This window comes from Siniperca chuatsi, linkage group LG6 (assembly GCF_020085105.1).
Source record: "Siniperca chuatsi isolate FFG_IHB_CAS linkage group LG6, ASM2008510v1, whole genome shotgun sequence".
In the NCBI taxonomy this organism is placed as follows: Eukaryota; Metazoa; Chordata; class Actinopteri; order Centrarchiformes; family Sinipercidae; genus Siniperca; species Siniperca chuatsi.
The window spans coordinates 24,344,334-24,367,984 of NC_058047.1; the positions used below are offsets into that span (position 1 = coordinate 24,344,334).

The following is a 23,651-nucleotide window of genomic DNA, read 5'->3' on the forward strand; positions in this document are numbered from 1 at the left end:
AGATGCTCAAAGCATGTGATTCTGCCGCTGTACTGTTTTCATCAAAAGATCAGTTTGTCTTCTTTTCTTTCCAAATTAAAAATATCCAAAACATTTGGCTAAGAAACGAACATATTCTATTCCAGAAGGTATGGGATAAAATATGTCAAAATGTAAAAATATCACAATACCTAATATTTTTGTTGTTATGTTACCCTGATTTCCAAACAGATAAATTGGGCTTAATATTTAGATCTTGGGCATCCAAAGGACTTTACAAATAGACAAAGTATGAAACAATGTTGTTTTGAAAATTCATGCTTGAAATTTTGATTAGTAAGTACAAACTGAAAATTGTCTTGTCTGAAGTTGGGTTTTTTTTTTCCTGAGACACAGAATTGAAATTGCTCATAAAAATCAGCTTAAAGTGAAGAGTTAATGGAAGACTGAATTACAGAGATGTACTGTATATTACATTGACCATACATTTCCAAGAAAAACACATTATGAACAATCCATTTAGCTCACTGGAGAAAATATCCTATCAAAGTGGAAAGAAGGGGGGTAATTATAGTCATACACTGTAGACATGTTTTTAGCAAGTGGGAGAACACTAATGGTGAAATTTCATCTTTTCATGCATCCTTGAGTAGCAATTTTCTGGTCCAACTTCTGGGTGGAACAACTGGGAAAATGCTAATTTATTGTAGATGACTATGCAGACTGGCTATACTTGAGCAGATTACAAAACACTGGATTGCTTCAAGGAAATGATACCGCCTAACCAGAAAATATTGAAGGGGCTTCAACAATGCATATATTGTTGAGAAAACTATTATAATATATGTGATCATTAGAAACCAAAGCTATGATTTTTGGTTTAAATAGAACAAACTGAGACAACCCAGAATGGTTAATTTCTCAGTATGGGTATGAATTGTATCTGTGCGGTACTGTGGTCACTATATGCATTCTCAAAAATAGTAGGCTCTTAGGGTGACGGTGACCATTTTTCTGATAGTTATAAACTAATGGAGAGAGGGAGGGAGGGAGAGACACAGAAAGAGAGAGAGAGACTGGGCTAAGTGGACAGACCTCACGTTGAGCTCAGATGAACCTCGGCATCCGTTCCCACGTTGGATCATTTCAGCTCCGTTAAACCAGAGAACCAGCAGAGCAGAGATGCAAGCACACGGTAAGCTCTATTCTACTCTACTAAAGGACTTTGTATATCTTCACGATTCACTAGTTTATTGAAGTGAAGCCTCTTACTCCTACACAGACGCGACAAGTTTCCTCTCTTCGGCTCTCTACTTTATCGTTCAGTTTTTAATTTTGGGGGCTTTAGCCTCGGTGCGTTTCCAACTGTTTCACTGTCAGTTTGGAGCTGTTCGCATATAAGCAGAAGCAAACCTTTCGCCTTTTGCTGCCATGAGCAGATGTTACCACGAGCGGGCTGTTTAGGTGAAATAATAAACGGCTGAGAGAAGGTTTGGAAAAGCAAACCATGTTTTGAGTGAGTGAACTGAGCGCCAAGCTTTGACAGATGGCACGGATAATGCAGTGCTTCCCTTCTAATTCTCTGGCGAGGTACCGTTGGTGTATGTGCGCGCGCGCTCGGTTAGTGCGCGCCATACTCACCTGCCGCGTGCACTTTCACGCGGGGACGCTAGCTTGCCAAAATGACCCTACTAAAAATGATGGGGGACCGCTGGACCTTGGTTAGTAGCCGACAGCAATATTTTGGGACGTTGCATTCATTATAATAGTTAGCCCAAGTGTGTAAATCACATTAACATGGATCAAGTAGGTCATTTTTTTTTTGGCTTTCTCTAACAAGGCAAGGTCACGCTCCGGGCTGTTTAGTTTATCTAGTGCTAGATATGCTAATAAGCAGTCCAGATGTGAGTGCGTGTGCGTGGATGTGGGTTTGTGTGTGACACAGACCAAAGAGAAGCTGCAAAGAGCCACCATCATGTGCTTTGAGAAATGTAATGTCCGTCCATGTTTACACACACGCACACACAAATAGATAGAGACAGAGCACCTTGTGGCTAAACATTTGCTCAGCACAGTTGTTATGCTGTGGTATCACTTAAGGTTAAGCTGTGTCAAGCCTTGACTATAATGAGGTGACTGATGTGCTGAGTACAGTGGGCCTCTCCTCACCAGTCTGATTTGGATAGACTTAAGAGATTTCCATGTGTGCATGAAGCAGGAGAGAGGCAGTGAGAATGGGCGAGAGCTCTATAAGCATTAAGACGAATGGCTGAAGGAGAGAAAGCCAGAGATGCTCAAATGGAACAGAATCTGTCCACGTCTCAGTCGTTTAAGCCAGCCAGGCTGGCCCCCTCCCAATGTACTTCTACCACCACCACCACACCCACCCCCCCACCCCCCAGCCATTCCTTCTCTGCCTCCATCTCCCATTTTTCCCTATGTAAAAGCCCTGACATGCACAGGCTATTTTTAATAAAAATGAAATAGCCTTGTTGCAGTGAAGCGACTCTTTGCAGAGTGAAGTGAGGCTGAAACAGAGATTTGCAATTTAGAGCTATGTCACCACTCATTCCATTCTGAGCCGGCAACAGCAAATCGTCCTCACGCTTTCATCCTCTACCCCTGCCTTACGTTTCACACATATCTCATATGCAGTCATACTCTAAAGACTTCAAACAACAGTGAATGACATGTACTGCTGGCAACGTGGTTTTGGAGCAAAGCTAGCAGAGAGAAATGTAAGCCGTGAGCTCAGTCTATGCTAATACACAATAGCTGAGGGAGACAAAAGTGTTTTGGAAGAACCTCTTCTTGTATTTTGCTAGATTTAAGATGATGGTAAGCAGATGCAGATGCTGAACATGAAGCATTAAATGCAGTATGGATGACTTGGTATAATTGGTGTGCAAAATGAAAAAAAAATCAAGGATGAATTTCCTTTTAAGAAGAAATTATGTAAAGAGAGTAGTAATTACTATTACTATTAACTATGATCAAATGCTCAAATTGACTCTGTTCTAAAGCCTACTTTTTAGAAAGTAGGTCAGTATCTGGAGTGAAAAAGAACATTGGTTTCATTTTCATGTGTCCTTCCTTCCACATGATGCATATCAATTTGGATATATCAGAAAATGTTATGGTTCATATTATACAGTGTCATCAAAGGCTTGTGCATTGCCATACAGTAGGCCCACTCTGTGCTTATTTGCATCTAAATTAATCAAAGCGCGTGTTTCACTGCACATTTATTTAGTCAGAACACAGATGAGGCCATTTATGTTCTTTAGCCACGATATTGATCATTTGCATAGCATAGCAGGGAATTCTCTTCATTTTTTTAGAATTCTAATGCTTAAATCTTTCACTGTTCAAAAGAGATTCATGAAAACTTTATTTAAAATAGTTTGAAGACAGCATCCCTGTGTACCTATGACTCATTCACTGTGTGTCTCTGTGTGTGTGTGTTTGTGTGTGTGTGATAATACTTGCCTCCATGCGTGTATAAATGTGAAAAACAGATGTCAGAAAATGTACATTCATTGCAGGAAATAGTGAGGCAGAGCGATGGATGCAGGTAGAACAGGGATGGAAAAACTGTGATTACACAGTTTCAGTCTTGTTAAACTGCTGACACTCTTCAGTACATCAAATTTCAAAGATCAATGGCCGGGATCTGACTCAAATACTAACGAAACTCAGATCATTAAACTTTTGGGAAATGAGGACAAGTCATTGATTAAATTATTTATGAGTCTAATTAATCTCTTAAGGGGAACTTCTTTCACTACTGGGCATTGAGGCATGGGGAGACCATCTTTAGGGATGACATCAATCACCTGATGTCCAGGCAATTGTGTGTGACAAGGAACAGTAAAGTACCTGAGCTCCACCTCAATGCCAGGCCCTCTGGCTCCAAATTAATTGAAAAATTTTAAGACCACACTTGACTCTCTGAGAATGCCTGAGTGATCAATAACAGGATTGAGCATAATATGAATAACAGCATCTGGTATAAGGGGAATTCTCCTTTTTAGGTAATTTCTTATCAGACCGTAATGTTCATTTCTGTGCAAAACTCCCAGCTATTTTTACAGCAGCTGGCAGAGAGCTCAGATTAGCAAACAGAGCTGTTCAACAAACAGTAGGATAAAATGTATCCACAAATTTGTCTCAAAATATCAAACTTTCTCCAAAGATAATGAGTAAGATGTCAACTTCTCTTCGTCTTTTCACTTCTGTATCTTGAAGCACTTGTTTCCCATTTTAATGAATACACTCAAGATCACACTAATTGTGTCTTCTCTCCTGTGCAGCAAGTGTACTGCATGGGAAAATGTGAGAAAAGAAGGCAAAATGAAGACCCACTCTGGGGAGAAGAAACCTGAAGCAGGAGGAGACATGCGGTATAAGAACACAAGATGGGCCATCATGAAAACCAGCATCTGATCAGCCAACCATCAGTTATTCTTTGAAACAAACTGATCAATTCATCTTAGCAATGGCAGCACATATTGTGCTTCTTTTTCTTTTATTCTGTAAAGGGGAAATAAGTGGCATTTCAGTGGCTGTTGGCCTTTCAGGGGAAGAGCAGGGTTTGCAAGTAATATCAAGCAAAAGACAACAAGTTTTACGTCATCCAGAGCCAGTGGACAACTTTTTTGTGAGTTTCAAAGAATTGGAAAGCCTGCTTCAGAATGCAAAGGATGATGTAAGAACCCTGCCAAATGTGGCATTTAGACTAAATGACAGAAAACCTAATGATTTTGATTTTAAGGACAACAAAGTGAGGCAAACAGTTATACTTAAACATCCTGAATCTGCTGCCAAGTCCGTAATACCTAAACATAGCCCTGAACTCACCCTGAACCGCAAGAAAAGAAGCAATTTGACTAATAGAGAGGTTGAAGGTGTAATTAATGCTCACAGTCTAGTGCCGAGTTCAGAGAAGGAGTACGCTCTCCAGCCTGAGCTCCATTTGGAGACAGGTGTCGGTGACGTTCTGCCTGAGAGGACACAGGGCCGCTCTAAGTGGGTCACAGAGTCTGAAGAGGGTCGGTTGGGGCCGTACCTGCCGTGTGTGGAGCCTCGCTCTCGCCGCCGGAGGAGCTGGCTCTGGAACCAGTTCTTTGTGATCGAGGAGTACAGAGGGCCCGAGCCTGTGCTCATTGGAAGGGTAAGCTGTTGTCACAACCAGTCAGCATGTGAATAACCTGTTTCTCATTGTATGGAGTTATATTTGTGCCTCATTCCTGGGGACATTTTGAGCAATGAAAAAGATTTTTTCCAAGGAATGAAATATATTTTGTTGTGAGAGAATTTAATTTGCGCAAACAAAAATCTATTCTTTAGGACATTTATTTATGTGTTTTGTAAGTGCACAATAATAACGTCTTTCACTCAGTTTGACTCATTTCGCCTCTCACTTTCCCTGCTCTGTGTGCTCACAAACCCACGGACACTCGCTCACAGTGTCTGTCTTGCGCTGTCAGGTTTGCCTGCACATTCCAAGGATGTATTATGAGAAGTGGATACCAGACTTAAAGATGGCCGCCTCCCTTGAATGAAAATTGATTGCAGAGCACATACGCCAAAAAAGTTTTCTGGCTTCCGGTTTTGCTTCCGCATTGTGCATCCCACTGCACATAGCAGGGGGGATGGCCCAAATGGATTAAACCCCCCCCGCACACGTAGGAGGAGCGAGGGGGGGGGGCTTTCTTGTGCCTTTTTAAGCCTATGTAGCCTATTTTTTGCCCCTTGAACTGATTTTTAGGGGCATTTACTAAACTCTGAAATAATGTATAATTATTACATTATATTGTCAAATAAAGGGCACTTTCTCTCCAAGCTGTTCGTTTCTGACCTGGCCTCTGTCATGCTGCTTCCACACTCTCCCCCCCCTGCTGTTGTGCTCCTCTAAACAAGAGAGAGTAAGAGAGACCTGCATCCACCCGAACCCGCTTCTGTATGGCTACTTTATATTAGGACTGCAGGATTATCATATAGGCCTAGCCTAATCTTGATATTATAATTGCGATTATAATTTCAATTTAATAGATCTGCTATTAGGCTGTTTTGTGTAGGCTACAGTAAGGCTGTAAGACATTAAGCATTTTAATAATGCTTATTTTTCAAAACACACCATAGTTTTGATGGTATAAACTTCACCTCGAATTATGTAACTGTAGCAGCTAAGCGCAGTGCGGGTTGATATCCTCAGTCACATTACATGCTCCACTCCCAGGTTACACCAAGCTATAGTAAAAACTATATCTGTAGTCATGTCTCCTAAAATATTTTGTTACAGGGGTTGCTTGGTCTGGGGGTGTATTTTCAGCAGCACAGACGCCACTGAATGATTATAGGAATACTACAGGCAGCAGTGTGTCTCTCTGATCTTCTCGCTCTTCCGCGACTACATGTGCTACTTGTCACTTTGATCATGAAGGTGACACTACTCTATAGAGTATATAGGCTAATATAGTATTGAACCGAGTATTTATATTATATAGTTTAGAGACTATTATAGATCCAAGGCAAAACTGACAAAAGGGCGGGACTGAGAGAAAAAGGCACAATTACAAATCCGTCTGTAAAGGTGCATTTAGAAAGAAAGCAAAGCGATTCTTTGCCGTGCGTTATTCTCAAGAATTTGACAGCTCGATCGTTTGTGTTTATTCGCCAACAGCCAATGTATCAACTGTACAGACATTAGCTGTGTGCTAGCTACTGTGTGGGAGTGTCTGTGTGTTTGTGTTCAGCTCAGCCTCTGGCTGAACTCAGAAGTCAGCAGAAACTTCCCTCCAGTTTCTAATACACTCTCTTATTAAGCAGATTCATAAAGCCTCAGGACACGTGTGAATTTTTCACTCAAGTTGTAACATTTTCAACTAATGCATCTTCATCTCAATTTGCAACGCAAAGTTGCATCTTTTCATTGACTTTGTATGCCATTGCCCTGCCTCTAAAATTCCCTTCGCCTTCTGTCTGTACAAGTCAAGTTGAGTGAGCGTGCAGGCGGACCTGAGAACGCACAGAGCGGAGATGTTAAGAGCAAGACAGACACTGAATGAGTGTCCAAGGGTCAGGGACATTGACAGAGGGCAAATGAGCAAATTGTGCACTTGTGTAGATATTAGCAAAATACATTTATTGAGGACCAAATTTTACTTTCTTTGCATGAAAAAAATTTCTCTACAAAATATAATTTATGTGCTTGCAAAAACTCAAAATGCCCCATCACGCGCTCAGGAACAAGGCACAAATAGAACTCCATATAACTGCAGTGTTTGTGCAGCAGTCCCCCCACATGTCGTGTCACATACTTGAGTTTTTCACAGTCACCACACCAGCAACCTTCAACTGCTGTCGGTGTCGCAACACGAAAAGTGTCTGAGATGATTTAATCCACTGCACACCTGAACCATTCAGATCCCATGGTTTACTTGTAGCATTTCACAGTCAGGCGCTCCCCACTAATGCAGCTGCTGGCAACTACAGTATACTCAGAGTAGGATTATATCAGCTGTAACGCTAACAGGGAATGCTGCCAGCCACTTTGTAGCTAGCCGTATACTTTATAGTGACAGTCTAGATTGGATTCTTACCAGTGGAGTATACACCTCATAAATGTTTAATCTTCCTCTCTGGGTGTTATTGATACAGTCAGGGAGGGGTGTTAAAGCAATCAGTAGACACACGAGACTGCTCATTCCTCTGCAAGCACAGTCTTGAAGTTGATATTCATGTAATAAAGCATCCCTGCATTGCGAGGGGGTTGCAAGCACGTTTTCTCTCAGAAGCAGCTCAGTTTGTTTGCCAAAAATAGAGAGATGATCTCTTCAAACCCATTGCCAGTGCAAGGTCTGAGGTGAGTTATCAACAGTTCAAATCACAGGTGCCTCAACCCGAAAGTGCGAAAAAAGGAAGAATTTGGCTGCTAAACAAAGCAGCGCGAGGTAGATATAAACACAGAGGTGGATGTACTGCATGAGTGAGGAGGAGGGGAAAATTCAGATTACAGAGTAGGAGAGAAAGTGGCAAAGGAATTAGAAGAGACAATTTCCTCTTTTTCCAGCTTTGTTTGTACAGGGCGGATAAATTTCTTCCCTACCGTGAGAGTGTTTTTCCATGCTGACTGAAGCACAGCAGGACTGAGCCAGCAATTAGACAGTGAGGAGAGGAGGGCTGGATAGAAAGAGAGAGGATGGGGGTGCAAAGAGCAGGGGAGCGAGATAGGCACAGACTCTGACAAAGATGTCTCTCGTGGTGAAGTGTGGGATCAAAATCGAAGCTAGCTTTAAGGAAGAAAGGAGGGAGAGGGATGTGGGTGTAGGGATGAATAAAAAACCCTGAGTCCCTTATCTAGCAATTTGTAGGGTATGCTATCATGAGTTTCTATAATCCCCAACTTTATCCTCCAAGACATACACACCACACACACAGATACACTAATCTTATATATTCTCCTGGTCTCTGCCTGCATGCTGTACAGTGAGTGTGAATTGCACTTGCATTAACAAATGTTGTTAACATGCATTATGTTGGAATGTATAGATACTTTCAAGTGGGCATCTGTCTTAAGCACACAAATACTAATTCTACACTTATCGTTATATAGGCAATAAAATTTCTCAATTTCTCTGTTGCCCAAACAAAGTCCATGTAACAAAATGAATATGCCTTGCAAAATCAATAATTAGAAATTGCTCTGTAAATTTGTAAACAGTCATTGTTGCAGCTGAATTCAAATTGAGGCTTTAGTTCATGAGTATCTAAGGTCCACAGCAGAGGTTGTGAGTAAGCCTTGTGGATTATGTATGGAAAGCCTAGTGGACCATAAACATCTCAGAAATGTTGTGTACAATCCAACAGGCACGTTACAAAAACGCCTACAATTGTCACCTGGCAAGACAATTTGTAGCCTGCCAGGACGGAGGCTACAATTGTCATCTGGGCAAGGCTACAATGAACCCCTTGGGCAGGCGACAATTGTAGCCTCGCCCAGGTAACAATTGTAGCCTGTAGCCTCCTCAAGAGGTTCATTGTAACCTCACTGAGGCTAAAAAAATATAAAAATGAATGAATGCAAATTATACTGTAATATATGTAATATACACATATATATATAAACACACATATATATTGATATGATTGTACTGTTGAAAGGCAAAGAGGTAGAACCTTTATTTGAAAAGTACAGCGCAAACATAATTGACATTAGCCAATGAGAAGCAAGGGGGCACTGAAGGTCCACCCACCAATGAAAACAAAACATTGAGTGGCAAACTTGTTTTGTCAGTAAGAATGGAACTTGAAATCGAGCTGAATTTGTGCTTTTTGTTGTGTTTCGGATTTCTGGTCGTATGGTTGGAATGTACCTTGGGCTTTGATCACAGGTTTCACTCTCTCTACTGATATCTTCCCTTGCAATTCCCCAAAACTGATAGCTCAGTGTTAATGCACTGACCTTTGGTGCATGAAACCAGTGTTTGAGTCCCACATTGAGCAGTTCTTTTGGCGAGGCAACAATTGTAGCCTCACCAAGGGGTTCATTATAGCCTCAGCAGGCATTTTTGTAACGTGCCTGTTGGATGGGACACTACATTTCTGAGATGTTTATGGTCCACATGGCTTTCCATAATTATGAACATGTGCAGATGCGCCTTAAGGGTAGAGAGATGTGAAGGTTCCTTGTCAGAAAGCTCAATTTGATGAAGGCTGAGTAATCTCTTTTGCTTTCTATTTCTGTGTGTTTGGCCTTACCTATCTAGCTCACACTAATATCCTCTCTGCCATTAAATACCAAACAAGTATTCTGCACCAGGGTGCACAACAGATAGTCTGAGAGTGAGAGAGAGAGAGAGAGAGAGAGAGAGAGAGAGAGAGAGAGGAGTGAGAAATGTGAGCAGATGGGCATTCTGTGTAACCGAGCTAACTTGATGAAAAGAGAGAGACACAAGGACTGGAAAAAGAGGTGGTTTAAGAGGTACAAGGAAGTCAGGCAGATGGATTTACAAGAAGGGAAGGAAGAGACAGATGGATAGAAGAGACAGAAAGATTTACAGATGGATACTTAGCAGAATGCATCTGTGAATATACATGTAGGACATTTGCAGGGCCACTGTCCATATTGATGTGGTTTTGCCCTCAACAAACCCCCAATGATATGTTTGGTCCAGTGAGTTAATTAACTGTATGCATCAGTACTCATCCTGGTCCCATATGTATATTCCACACCTGGTGCCATTCGTGTCAAATTCTCTGAGCACATCCTGTCTTAACATAAATCACCCATTTCACATACTCATGTTTGCAGTACTTGCTAGACAAATAGATAAGTGTTAATGAGTGATACCTGCATCAGCACACTTTGTCTGAGACTGATGTTGCCTGAAAGTGAATCACTTGCCATGTTTTTATTTTCCAGCTGCACACAGATATGGACAAAGGAGATGGCCGCACTAAGTATATGTTGGAGGGAGAGGGAGTGGGCTCTGTGTTTGTTATTGACAGCAACACAGGCAACATACATGTCACCAAGTCTCTAGACCGCGAGGAGAAGGACCAGTACCGTCTCATTGCGACAGCTACAGACCGTCAGACTGGCCGAGCTCTGGAGCCCTCCTCTGAGTTTATCATCCGAGTGCAGGACATCAACGATAACCCGCCTGTCTTCCCCAATGAACCCTATGTTGCCATGGTACCAGAGATGGCCAACATAGGTACAGCACTAAAACAACATTAAAATTATACTCCGCCCAAAATCTCTTGAAAGGTGGCTGTAAAATGCAAGTAGTGCTGTCCTTCATGGGGAGCAATGGCTGTGGTCAGCTTGAATTTATTTAGCTTACAATGGATTCCAGTGGCGATGAGTTTTCACAGCAAAACAAGACTAAGGCTGTGTCCGAAATATCTTTCTTGTTCACTCATTCACTACTCCCTATATAATAGACACTCAATAATTTACTCTATACTGAGAATTAAATTGAGATTTTGGACACATCATTTTGCGTCATCACTGACAGGTGTAGTTGCACAACCGTAATTTTCACAGCATTGCATTGTGGGATTGTTAGCAGAGAGTAGTGTACATGCTATTTTTTCGATTTTGATTTTTGATTTTTCGAATTTCTGAGGGTGTAATAGTGGCTAAATATACACTCTTAGAATTCAGACACGCAAATAAAATGGCGGACAGTAATTATAGTGCAATATAATATAAATAATAATAGTAAATAGGGAGTGATTTCTGTGTGAGACTGTAATAGGCACAGCAGTGCTTTGAGCTAAGTGCTAATGTCAGCATGCTAACATGCTCACAATGACAAAATGCTGGTGTTTTGCAGGAAATGATTATCATTGTAACCATCTTATTTTAAATGTGTTAGCATGCTAACATTTGCTAATTAGCACTAAACACATAATCACGAACCAAAGTGTTGAACAAATTGAAATTTTGACCTGATGATGGCGCTAGATGAAAATCAAAGGGATCACCAATGTTTGTTTTGTTTTTTTTTGTACCAAATTTCATGGGAATCCATCTAATAGTTGTTGAGATATTTTAGCCTGGATCAAAGTGGCGGACTGACTAACAGACCGACATTGACATCACTAGAGCCACGCAACTAGCTTGATGAAAATAATTTGACAAAACTCTATAGAAACATCTCGTTATTATTTTTTACCGAATAATCTTTGATAGTAATAATATTCGTTTCATCTATGAAATATCAGAAAAATGCCCATCACAACTTCTAGGAGCCCAATACGATGTATTCAAATAGCTAATTTTTTTTTTACAGCAACAAAACTTAAAAAACTAAAGAGAAGCATCACATATTTGCTTGAAAAATGACTGAAATAGTTAACTATCAAAATAGTTGCAGACTAGACAAATACACTGCATCTGGTACGGGAAATTGTTCAACATGAAAACGGAGTATTTATTCATATTTTACTGCACATACAGATAGACAGCAGTGAACTGCATTATCCTTTTAATCCTACAGATGTAAGTACTTGATATTGAAAAGATACATTTTGTGTGAAATATCACTATAAGCTTATGAACCAGCCACCAGGCAGCTTTAACTACTATACCTTGAAAGGGCCGTTTGACTTATCATCTTTGTTGCCTCTCTTTCACAGGCACGTCCATAATCCAAGTCACAGCCACAGATGCTGATGATCCAACATATGGAAACAGTGCCCGGCTGGTGTATGCCATTACTCAGGGCCAGGACTATTTCTCTGTGGATCCTCAGACAGGTCTGGTCATAGCCTCACATGTATCACACATCCCCTCAAAGCTGTTTACCATGTATCTCCAGCTTATGATTACACTTTATACAGTAAATCCCAGTGGTCCTGTTAGAAATCGTATGCTGCTTCTTTGCTACCATATGTCCAATGTGCATAAGAACATTTTAACTCACATTTTATATGATCTGTTCAGAAACAGAAGTAGCCTGGAGTCATAAGTTTTTCAATGTCCTAATTCTAAAATGTATGCATCTGACTCGCTGTGATGGTAATATCGAGAGATGTTGTGTCACTGTGAAATCTGTTACTGTTGTGATTTTTGCTCTATGTCCCGCTCTCCTCTCCACCAGGCATCCTGCGGACAGCTGTACCTGACATGGACAGAGAGACTCGGGATGAATATCTGGTCGTCCTCCAGGCCAAAGACATGGGAGGGCATCTGGGCGGATTATCAGGGACTACGACCATCACTGTGAAGCTGAGTGATGTCAACGACAACCCCCCTCACTTCAGAAGGAGTAAGCACTGCTGTTATCAAATCACCACTTTACTGTTGGCTGCTTTCAGTCTCTGTAGCTTTTAGAATATGTGTGTGTGTGTGAGTCAAGATTAAAATGATGAAATATCTTGTAATGGCATTTGTGACAGCAGTCTGATATTTTTTGCCTCCGTTGGGTCCTAGTTGTCTTGACAGGTTGAAGATAAGATATAAGCTCCAAAGTAGCTAAACAGCTTGTCAGTCCGGTGTCACTCTTATTGTATGCACTCTTCCTAATCATTGTTTTTAACATCAGCTGGAATAACATAACCCTTGCCAAGATGACTGCCATTAACATTCATATAAACACTCCCGTTTGGTCCCTGAGGTTCAAATGGACTGTGCCTTGACGTAGAAGAGTGAAAGATCATGTCCGCTTTTTCTAATCCAAGCTTTTCCCTGTTCCATGCTATTAATATTTCATCTGAAAGTTCAGTGCTTTCTGCTTCAATAGACAGTAAAATCACTGCAGAATGTGTCTAACACTTTGAGACATATACTGCATTTCTCTATATACTACCTCTCCTCTGTTCGCTTTTTCCCCCCTCTTCCCTACTTCTTCTTCCTGACAGTTTCTGCTTACTGCCATTCATCTTAATGTTTAAAGCCCCCTTTCCTTGTGCTGATATATTGTGCTGCAGTACAGTGCTTTATACAAGCAATTTAATATTTCCAAATGCCAGCAGTATGCTATTTATTTACTGATATCTGACTATATCTTCCCTCCCTCACCATCTTACTCTAGTTCATTATTTTCCGTTTGACAATAATTCCACAATTTAAGCAAGCGGCTCATTTAGTATGCTCTTTGGATGCGAGGGGCGTGGTTTTTAAATGTTCTTCATAATGTGGAGGATTTTAATGATTAACAATCAGCAAAGTAGCGCTGCTCTGATTAAAATGAGAGAATGTCTCTGAATTTGCAGCTTGTTGCTGTGCGGCATTACAAGTGATATAGAGGTCATCATGTGATGGCAAGTAAATGACATGACCTGCGACATTGATAAATACAATTCTTGGTTCAATAATAACAGCATGGGACAGATAACTATCAATTAATTTGAAGCTTTACAGTTCTATGTACTATATGTGAATTATTTCAGTTTTCTTTTTGTTAATGAATAGTCTCCATGTTTTACACCATTCATTAGTGTAGGAGAGCATTTGTTGCAGTTTTCCTTCAGATGGCGATATTAAAACAATGTCATCTGCATACAAAAGAATATTTATCATTTCCCTTCCACACATTATACCACAATTTAAGCTTTAATTTCTTTAGCCAAATAATTTATATAAATTGCAAACATTGTGGGGGACAAAGCATCACCTTGTTTCACCACTGATGAAGTTGAGAACCAGTTTGTGTAAATTTAATCTTACACAGTACTGTAGAAGACCTGTATAGCCATATAGAATTAGTAATGGGATTAATAGAGTCAATACCTATTTTTTAAATCAAACAAAGAAACTAGGGCTACAACAGTCATTTGGTATTTAAAAATGCCCATCATAAATTCCCAGAAACAAAGTAACGTGTTCAATTTATCTGACCAACATTTCAAAAACCAAAGATATTCCATTTACAATGATGTAAAACAGAGAAAAGTAGTTAATCTTCACATATGAGTAGTAAATGTACATTTTTGTCTTTTTTGCTTGATAAATTACAATTAAGCAATTATCAAATAATATCCATCACAAGTTCCAGGAGACCAAAGTGATGTCTTTAAATTGCTTATTTTATCTGACCAACACTTCAAAACCCCCGATACTCAGTTTACAATGATATCTGTCGATTGACTAATAATTTCAGCTAAAAAAAGTAGCATACAATTAAGTTGTAAAGTGAAGTACTAATGAACGACATTTAAAGGATAGTTTCACATTTTTGTCTGTTTTAAAGCATGCCCATGCCTATATGTACATTGCAGAAAGGGTTACTGGTCACTTAAAATGTTCCTCCTCTCCTTACTGGCCGAAAGAGATCCCTTCCTAACACAGTTCCAATGTAAGAGATTGGGGACAAACCCCACTGTTTATATTCTGTGTAAAAATGCATTTAAAAGTTCAGCCAAAACTAATGTGAGGCGTCAGCAGTCTGAGTTTGTCATATTAAGTAGGTATCTTCCAAAGTTAGTCTTTTTAGTACGGAATTTCTTCTTTGTGTACATTCCCACAATTCCACAATAAATATACTGTGACTATGGAAGAAATTCACTTGATTTGATTTGATATTAGCTTCAGCTTAACCTTAGAATGCATTTTTACAGAGACTGAAATTTGTCACCCATCTCTTACATTGGAATTGCATAAGGAAGGATCTCTTTACAGCTAGTATGGACAGGTGGAAGGATTACAGCAACCAATAACTCTTCCAATGTACGTATATATGGGCATGTGAATAATGTATTAAGATCGACTTGAAAAAATGTGAACCAGTCCTTTAAACTTGGTCATGAAATATGTGAATGAAAGCTATAATACCCACATGCATTTTGTCAATAACTGTTTTGACAGAAAATTGAGCCAGACACCATCCTGCTGTACTTCATCAACATCAACATTCAGTGCTCAGAACCATTATATTCACTGTTTTCTTCTCTGCAGGTGCATGGTCATTCTCTGTATCAGAGCTAGCAGCACCAGGTGTGGAGGTGGGCCGTCTCACTGCCACTGATCCTGATCTGGGAGAAAATGCACAGCTGGAGTTCACTATCCTGGACACTGAGGAAGCTGAAATATTCAATATAACCGGAAGAGACCAAGAGGCTGTCATTGTGCTGAACAAGGTGAGTGACGAGACACAGGTACACACACAGTGTACGTGTGTAAAGCAACTTCAGTTCATTATGAACACAAGCTTTCATAATAGCCGAAGATCTGAAGCTACATGTAGGTGGTTTTGCTAAAATGGTCATATAATTGGAAAAATATCTAATATGCGACATTTCAGGAGATTAAATAAATTTGCTCCTGTCTGGAATTGCAAATTATTTTTATTTGGTCATTTAAACACTTCATTACTCCACTCAGAAACATTCTGTTGCCGACAGGTTCAGACTCCCAAGGCTCGACGCAAGCAATTAATAAATAACAATGAACAAATAAGCAGCTGGTGAAAAATTGTAGCTCATTTGAAGTGAGTAGGCCATGTTAAAGGCAGTCAGTGTGAATTTTCCTTTTAAGGGTTTAACAGCATTGGGCATTCAAAGATAATTATTGCTCTGTGAAATCTTAAATTTAAAGGTTGTGGAGGGTGAGGTAAGAAGAGGCCGATTAATTATGCAGAAATGTAAGAAAGGAATAACTCCAAAATGGAATATTGTATGTTAGTTAAATAAAGAGATAAAAAAGAGAAAAGTATCTAAAATGAATAATGAAGTACTGTATGTGGAAGAAATATAGAACATATATACATATGAATCATATATGAAAGACCTTCAATAAAGTATAGTCTACGGATTGCTTTATTCTTCACCCAACAGCTGCTGGATTATGAGACCTGCAATTCATACACTTTCTCTGTGGAAGTTGCCAACCCTATAGTGGATGCCCGGTACCTAAGGAAAGGTCCCTTTAAGGGCCAGGCAACAGTCCGGGTCATGGTCCTTAATGCTGATGAGCCGCCGCGATTCTCCCAGGCTCGGTACCATCTGGACGTGTCTGAGAACTGCCCCCCTGTCTGTTCTGTTGGCCGGGTCTACGCTGTGGACCCAGACACAGGACAAAGCACCAACATCAGGTGGTTATTACACCATCACTCACTCATTTAGTCACTCGCTCGCTCACTCAGGGGTCTCTTCACTATCTTTTTCCTCCCTGTTCTCGCTCGTGCCTGTTTCTGTATCTCAGGTACTCCATCGATCCCCAGTCAGACCCCGAGGCTCTGTTCCGCATCACATCTGACACAGGCTTTATCAGCACAGTGATGGAGTTGGACCGTGAGCAGGAGCAGTGGCATAATATCACAGTCATCGCCACACAGAGGGGTATGTCAGCCCCTCTGCCCTCAGGCGCTATGAGCAGCAGAGCTTACGAGAGTCATATTTCACCGAAAGCACCGCCTGGAGTTGGGAATACAAAGTGAGGAGTAAAAATGATAAATATTCAGGGATGATTTCAACATTAGTGTCGGTTTCTTTTTCTTTCAGACAATCCAAATCTTGTGTCAAGAGTTGTGGTTGCCATAGAGACACTAGACCAGAATGACAATGCGCCGGAGTTGGACAGGCAGTACACAACATCTGTATGTGACTCCAGTGCCCCCGGTCAGGTCTGTTCTTGTTTTGTTTTTGCCTGATATTACATTTTACTTCAGATTGTATTCCTGTTTTTATCCATTCTGTCTCTGATTATTTTTTTTCTTTCTGATTTTTGACATGATTTCATTTTGTTCTTCTGTTGTTAAAACAGTCCATGATTAGAAATGTGTATAGTGGAGGCAAACTCACCTCATCTTTACATTTTCAAATAGTATCGATTTTTTATTCTAATATAAGCTGATATGATGGATATTAATAATAAACTGTAAGGGGCTGTATTCTTCAAAACTTAACTGTATTAAAATAAGCTATCCTGCCTTACTACTATCCATGTTATCCATGTTACACTAAATTGGGAATCCTGAAAAACCAAAACATTAGTATGACTTTAAAGTTTTAATCCTAAAGATTTCATTTCTGGATTATTTGGCAACACCCAAGGTTACCATGGTAACGAATGTGGTTTAATACTCCTTGAGCAGCTACTTTGTCAGAAAAAACGGCGAGCAACTGGTGTATCTGTTTACAGAGCAGCCAAACAAACGTACATTGTTTTAATTAAGAAGTTGGTCAATAATAATTGTAATTGTAAATAATTTCAAAGCTTTTTCTTGTTAAACTAATCAAAAAATTAAAAAATGCCAGTTGAATACTTTTTGTGAAGCAACAGCAGTAGGAAATGTTGGGTTAGCATTAGCAGTTAATGCAACTTAATGCAGCTCTGATACATTGTTAGGAGAGTGAACAGTCAACAGTGAAGCTGATATAAAATTAAAAACAGTAACACTGGATAACATGCTGCAAAGTTTCCTGTGGTAGACTCCGCCACTAACAATGAAAACTACTATACGGAGAGGTAATTACAGAATGCAAATACATCGAATGGCTACTGAAGACAAAATGCCAACAATAGATTGTATTAAAACGGGGGGTTGATTTCATTAAAATCATAAGGATTATAAATTCCTCGTCACATGTTGCATTTGTCAGCAGTTCCACCAAAGAGGGATATGGTCATATGGCAGATTCTTTCATTTGAATAATATTCAGAGAAAAAACTGAGAGAAAAGTCAACCAAAATGTAATTCCATCCTTATCTGTGTTATGCAGGTAGTTCAGGTTCTGCAAGCCATCGACAGGGACCAAGCAGGGCAGGACACCCCGGTCCACTTCAGCATCCCTCCAGAGTCCAGCTCTGCCCTCAACCTCACCATCAGGGAAACTGGAGGTTGCTCTGTTTTTCTATTTCATGCACAATCCAGAAACACGACACCAGCCACAAGTGGTGCACCGTTGTTGTGCAGTGACTGTGGTTGATGTATGCTTTTTTGCTACGTTATCAGGTGTGACAGCCAGCCTGGTGCTCCAGTCAGCCTTGGAGCCCCTCCCTGGTTTCTCCTCATCCTTACTCACCCTCTACGTGCCAATTGTGCTGCGTGACGGGGCCTCGGGTCTGACCAACACTGGCACAGTCACTGTGACCATTTGTCCCTGTCTGCGAGGGGGCATGCAGACAGAGGATAGGGGGAGACAGAGGGACAGGAGATGGGAGAGACACATGGTTTGTCTCCCTGTGCCATCCGCCTCTACATCTCTCATATTCAGCTTGGTCACCTTACTGGCCATGCTGGCTTGTGTCACCACTCTGCTGGGTAGGTGTGGTTGGTTCTCTGAAGCTTCTGAAGCACTATAAATATGTTGTTAGGGACTTTTTGAAAGATGCTGAGCAGTTGTGTCAGGTTGCTTCTGCAATATTTGAAGAGTATGTGGTCATGTGTCTCCTCTTTGCCCTTTAGTGGTGTGTGCACTCTCGCTGTCATTGCGCCATCAGAAGCGAGACTCCCACTCACCCTTCGAGGAGGATGATGTCAGGGAGAACATCATATCCTATGATGACGAGGGGGGAGGGGAGGCAGACACCGCAGCTTTTGACATTACAGCGCTGCAGAGCATGCACAGAATACAGCACATGCACAACAACAGAAACATGTGAGCTGGTCTCAAAAAAAAAAAAAAAAAAAAGTGTATCCTTGCGATTGTGGCTCATGGGAGCACGTGCATGTTTGTGTGTGACTGTGTGCTTCTCTGACATTTATCTTTTGGCACAGATGGTACACCCAGCAGAACCCGCCAAGGGCCAGGACGTACAGCTGGAGTCGTAACCCACACCCCAGCCTGGACCCTCAGCAGCGGCCAGGCTCCGCTCCGCTCTACGGACGCCTCTGCTACGGCATCCACACGCTGCCTGTTCTCAGAGATTATCCAGCCGGGCCACTGGAGGCAGGTCTGCAGCTAACGCAGCTGACCCATGGCCTCACCGGAGGTCACATCGGCAATTCCCTTGTCATCCAGAACCAGAGCACCTTTGAGCCTCTGCTGCGCTCTCCTGAGATGAGCCCTGCTTGTTACGAACAAGAACACATGCTGGCGAAGAGCAAAATCACAGACAGAAATGAAGGCAGCGAAACAAACACTGCTGACACAAAAGAGATTCAGGATCAGGCCACGGTCAGATGATAGTGTTAATACTAACAGATAAACATATGTAGCAGTTATATGGAAGCAAAGAAGGGCCATAAGGATTCAAATAGTATAAGCAAGTGAATAACAGTGTTTCCCTGTAAAAGCCTGAAATATACATGACTAAATATGCAACAATGTAAGTTGTGGGTGTGGTTTAATCAGATTTGATTGACTGTCACTGTAGCAACCCACCAACAGTCATCAGATTCTGATTCAAATGTTGCTGAATCCTGATTGGTGCACAGAAGTAAGTGACATCACCTTTTTTAACCATGTCCCGCCCAACTCAAACCAGCAAGAAGAGCTCAGACAAAAACACAGATATAGAAATCTGTCATGTGAAATAACCAAAAAGTATCCCATCACTCATAGTAAGAAGCTGATTAAGGAAAAAAGTTTTCAGGGCCTTGAAATTTCAGTACCATTTCATTTATAACATTAAAAATGTTTACTTTAAGTTCTGTCAGTCACATGATCCAAGAGAGGGAAGTTTAGATGATTAGATGCATTTGATTTTTCTATCTGAATCTATCAACCCCTCCAATAAAGTTTTTGCAGTTGCAAAACTTGAAATGATCTCATTCAAACCAATTAATTTTCAGAGTAAACTATTTCAATACAGTCAATTTAGTGGTATTTAAAGTTCAACATTAAGTATTCAGTAGTGATTACATTTCACGATTAGCAGTTATTCAGTTGCTTAAAAAAAATTATCATGGCCTTTTTTTTTTGCTTCCATACAATTATCCTTGCATGTCTTCCTGAATTAATCTAATATCTCCCTTCTTCTCTTTTACAGATAAACCCGACAGAAACAGAGTCGACACCAGACGACAACGCTGCAAATCTGACCCACTGTGACCCAAATGAGTCTTCATTCCAAAGTCACACTAGCTCCTCATCAAACCAGCAAGAGGGGCGACCGGGGTCATCGCAGACTCAGATCAGCACTGGAGCCACCAGCTGCACATTAGATGACATTGATACTGATTCCTCCATTCCCTCCATTTCAGAGCGAAATTATTCAAATGGCAGTCAAATCAACTGCGTAAACCCTCCTGTTTACCTGACAGGAGATACATACAGCATCGTGGGCTCGCTAAATCCAAACAGCAGAGGGACGTGTATGAACGGGACTAGTGGCAGTGGGTTGTACCCACCGGGTGTGCAGCTACTGAACATGTGCAGACTCCAGAGAAAGCATTTGACCCCACAGCCTTTGTCCTTACCTGGGGGGGTGTTTGGCAACAACAGAGGCTGGGCGTGCGGGGCGGAGCCTGCGAGAGCACAAGCCAGTAACCCGCAGCCTCTTCGCATGGAAGACCTCCTGAATATCCGTCTGGATCAGGTCACCTTTGACCTGACGCAGCCGCCCTATGACTCACTGCAGACTTATGAGTTTGAGGGCCGTGATTCAAGAGCTGAGTCACTGAGTTCACTGGAGAGCGATGGAGAGAAGGACGATGGGAAAGTGGTGGGAGGGATGGAGGAGTTAAACCAGAAGTTTCAGAGGCTGGTGGAGATCATCAGAGAGAGGGAGAAGGAGAAGGAGAAGGAGGGAGAAGGAGGAGAGACACGAGAGGCCGAGGGAGGTGAGACTGCAGAGGCTACTCTCGATGAGACTCATAAACAAAAGGACAAAGAAAAAGAACAGCCGAGATGGGATTTCTAGACTGCAGTAAAAGAAAAGTTAGAAAGAGGAGAACTCTCTTCACAGTGATGGATTTTAAACACCGCAGGGGAGGCAAAACACACAGCCTCTGACAGAAATCTTCTTGTCCCCCCCTCCCCTGCCAGAAAAAAATCCAGGAGGTTGACAGTATAGTCAAGATTCATGGTGGGATCAGTGCACAGCGTATAGTTTTCACCTCCACTATGTTTATAAAATGCATATGAAATCTGTCGCTTTTCACACTGCTCCTGTAACTGATATTAATAATACACTTGGGCTTTCAAAGCTAAAGTTATGAAAAATTAACTTTTTTGAAATTTTGATTTTGAACCCTGAAAGCTCCATTGTTAGAAAATAGGCCTCATCTAATATTGACCAGAATTGTGATATTTAATATTGATAGTTTAATAGGGGCACGCTCACTAGAAATCCTTGGAATTTGAATGCGACATTTGCATCTGCATTTGAGAATTTTAAAACCACACAAGCGTACATGACTGTAAGCCTACACTGCCACCTGTTCACAGAGCCTCTCCAATGAGTCTAAGTGTATACATTTATATTCTGTAGCTCCGTAGAGAGAGTTCCACTCCAGCAAGTAGTCACCATTACGGTAGCAAAACCTGCTCACTATGCAATTTGCACACAGTTAGAAATGATTAGATTGTCAGTGTCAAAGACGTGTGTACTGTTGTGAAAGTACAGTAAATAATGTCCATATGTAGATAAATATCAACTTCTGCTTTAGTAGAGTGGACAATCTTTTTTTTGGGGGGGGGGGGGCATTTACTGGAATCCACACAGGAAATTAAGCATTTGATTTTCAGTCATTAAAGTGTTGCAGACTTACAATATACAACGTTCCCCATAATTTCACCCACACAAGATTATTCATAATTCACAATTGTGTTTGCGTCTTCTCATCTAGAATTATCTCCAAAGGCTTATTTATCTGCCATGTTTTAAAGAGACAAAATTATGCAAAAGTTATTATGCGATGCGGGACACACAGACATTGTTCTTGTGATGAGCCCAGAACACAGAGGCAACAGCAAAATAATAATTTACTTTGAAATTGTGAAATGTTATTCAGGCAATCTGTCATTTGACAATGACTCATTTATTATTCAGAAGGTACAAGGGCGAGTTACTAAAATAATAACATTATTTTCAATAATATGATAAAATGTGTTTAGCTTTCTGCAATTATTCCCGCTTTCTATCTTCCTCTACAGTGGGAATTTAGGTCTTAATCAGCCGCTGCTCTAATAAGATTGCGATGCTTTCAAACCAAATTTGATAGGAAATCTTTGGCGTCCTGACAAGAAAAATGAGGTGAAAAAAGACTGGACTCCTCAGGCGAGAAAATGAAATGCAGAGGAAACGGAGTAGGATATTACATGAAATGCCAAATGATAACTAGTCATCACCACGCTGCATATTGTCAGTACACAGTGGGTAGCTTCAGCCATAATACTGACTGCAGCAGAAATATCATTGTACAAAAGCTTAAGAACAAGACAGATCCTCACCTACAGATCAGGAACAGATTTAATTTAACAATGAACTAAATATAGACACAAGTTAGAACGCAAAAGACTCTGTATTACCACTTTAAAAAAAGTTAGACAAAAATAGAATAATAGTAAATTAAAATATGTTTGAAATTCAAATGTTTAAAAGGCGTATTGCCATTCACACACACTTTAAAGAGTGCTAAGAAGAGTGCTGTGAAGTAGAGGACAGCAGAGTCTATCCAGGCAACAGCAACTGACAGTACAATGGTGCCACCTTAAGTTAAACATATGGATTGCATCTTTGCCATGGCATAATCAGTTAATTGTACTATTAGGACACAGTAGCTGGAAATACAATACAAATAAAACAACAGAAAAATAGATTCAGTTTAGATAAAGACCATAGATCATGATAATCTATAAAAAGATAAAAGACTGGTTTGATTAACTTTGATTTTCAAGAAAGTTTTAGTTGCTTCCTGCTGTGGGACACTGACTATCACACTGTTCATGGCTCACATTCATTTTAAGACTTCATATGGAGCTAAGGGACAGTATGAAAATTATGGGGGAAGGAGAAAAAAAGCAAAGTTCTGAGGAAAGTCTGACAAATAGTTTTGTGTAGCAGGAATATGTTTTTGTTTTTTGCTTTCATATCCTGTTAAACATCTTGTGACCCCTTAGATATATTTTACAACCTTTATGGGCGTCCCATCATGGTTTGGAACTACTAATGCAGTAAGAAATTGGTAGCTATAAGAAGAGCTAATTAGAGACTGTACAAAAATGATTGTGGTGGGGAGGAGGGCAAAAAATGCAACAACTTCGTCCAAACATTTCAAAATAATATGACACTACTGAATTGGCACAGCTCACTTTGTCAGAGCGTGATATTT

At 40.7% G+C, this 23,651-nt stretch overlaps 1 protein-coding gene across 1 annotated transcript; it reads left to right on the forward strand.

The window, feature by feature from the left end:
* Window positions 1–1,047: 1,047 nt before the first annotated feature.
* Window positions 1,048–21,985, forward strand: LOC122877301. The gene is made up of 14 exons (XM_044198666.1): window positions 1,048–1,174; window positions 4,293–5,152; window positions 10,406–10,700; window positions 12,130–12,249; window positions 12,594–12,761; window positions 15,389–15,570; window positions 16,267–16,523; window positions 16,634–16,770; window positions 16,933–17,054; window positions 18,154–18,271; window positions 18,387–18,695; window positions 18,840–19,032; window positions 19,152–19,551; window positions 20,366–21,985. The coding sequence occupies exons 2-14, from the start codon at window positions 4,478–4,480 to the stop codon at window positions 21,236–21,238; spliced, it is 3,849 nt and encodes a 1,282-aa protein (XP_044054601.1). The 5' UTR covers window positions 1,048–1,174; window positions 4,293–4,477; the 3' UTR covers window positions 21,239–21,985.
* Window positions 21,986–23,651: the final 1,666 nt, after the last annotated feature.